Source organism: Etheostoma spectabile, chromosome 18 (genome assembly GCF_008692095.1).
Source record: "Etheostoma spectabile isolate EspeVRDwgs_2016 chromosome 18, UIUC_Espe_1.0, whole genome shotgun sequence".
Lineage (NCBI taxonomy): Eukaryota > Metazoa > Chordata > Actinopteri > Perciformes > Percidae > Etheostoma > Etheostoma spectabile.
In genome coordinates, this window is record NC_045750.1 from 10,367,571 (window position 1) to 10,369,097 (window position 1,527).

At 41.2% G+C, this 1,527-nt stretch overlaps 1 protein-coding gene across 1 annotated transcript in view; it reads left to right on the plus strand.

The window, feature by feature from the left end:
• The window catches only part of nr2e1 (nuclear receptor subfamily 2, group E, member 1), an 8,454-nt gene extending 7,251 nt beyond the window's left edge, over positions 1–1,203 (plus strand). The window contains exon 9 of the mRNA XM_032543011.1: positions 272–1,203. Coding sequence (XP_032398902.1) covers positions 272–434 — 163 coding nt within the window. The 3' untranslated portion in view covers positions 435–1,203. The remainder of the gene's footprint in view (positions 1–271) is intronic.
• Positions 1,204–1,527: the final 324 nt, after the last annotated feature.

The window sequence follows — 1,527 nt, forward strand, 5'->3', positions numbered from 1 at the left end:
CATCTATCCATCTATCTATCTATCATGTTTCACGCCTAGTTGAACCGTCTCGTGCTAGGTAACTATTAGCAGCCTGATTCATTATAAAGTTAATGAGGCAATGAGCCGCTGTAGTATCTTGTAATTGTACACAGGTGTCGTAGCTGAACCTCGTTTTTAATTAGCTGCTATTTGTATCACAGGTGTGCGTAATTGGGTAGGCTGACACTCTGCACAAAGAATCGGAGAGAGAGAGAAAGAGGCTGTTTTTGACCCCAGTGTTGTGTTTCAGGTACCCGACTCAGCCGTGTCGCTTCGGGAAGTTGCTCCTGCTCCTACCAGCGCTCCGTTCGGTGGGCCCGTCCACCATAGAGGAGGTGTTCTTCAAGAAGACCATCGGCAACGTGCCCATCACCAGGCTCCTCTCCGACATGTACAAGTCCAGCGATATATGAATCATCTCCATCTGAAAAAGACTTGAGCTGAAGGCCCAGAGATCCACCCAGCAGTCGACAGAATGTCAAATCATAGCAGGTGTAACCGTGGGTTGAAATATTGCTGAGCACAAAATCTCGTAGGCTGTCTTAAAATAGCCCATTTAGGCCTTTAGGCTCCTTTGAAACAAAGACTGCAACGAAACCAGAATTCACCAAGTAGCCTGTAAACAGTTGCTCTAGTTCTAGCCTGTAACTTTCATTATAGATTTACCTGTGTGATACTGAATCACTACAATCTCTGGTGTGGGCACCGTGTTTAAATATCGCCTGAACACTCTGGAGAGCAGCTGCCAAGTATGTCTGACAAAGAAATGCTATATATTAAGACGTTTTTCGAGTGTCTGTGCGACCAATGAGCTTGACAACCAATTCAGTTTTTTTTTTTTTTTATTGTTTGCTGTGATCAATCCCAATGGAGGAAACCAAAAAAAAAAAAAAAGATGACGCATGTGTAATGGGGGATGTAAATCGCTGTCCCTCCATCCGGTGCTGAAACCAAACGCACGGAAGAGTTGCCAACTCCATGAAGAAAAAGTGTGGAAAAGACTTTTAAAGCATATGCTTGCATTGCTTCTGGACTGTAAACTACATTCATCTGAAGATGGTGTTTGCATTTAAGTGGTCCACTGTCCTGTTTGTGTTGCTGTGTCCTGTTTGAGGCTGTTTTAGGTCGACTTTATGAAGTTAGGCACTAACACTGGATAAAACAATATTCAGCACTTGGAAATGTTTTTGTGGCCTGTGATGTTTTTATTCTGTTGTAAATATTTGGAGTTATAACTATTTAGAGTTGTAACGAGAGAATAAAAGACACTGACTTAAAATTGCTTTGATATAATATAAATATGAAACTACCAGTTGAAACTAATGGTCAATAACATCTAGTGAGAGAATAACAACAAAAATCCAGAACAATGCATTTCAAAAATGTTATAAATTGATTTTCATTTTAATGAGGGAAATATGTATTTGACCCCCTCTGCAAAACATGACGTAGTACTTCTTGGCAAAAACTTGTAGTTGGCCACCAGGTTTGCACACATCTCAGGAG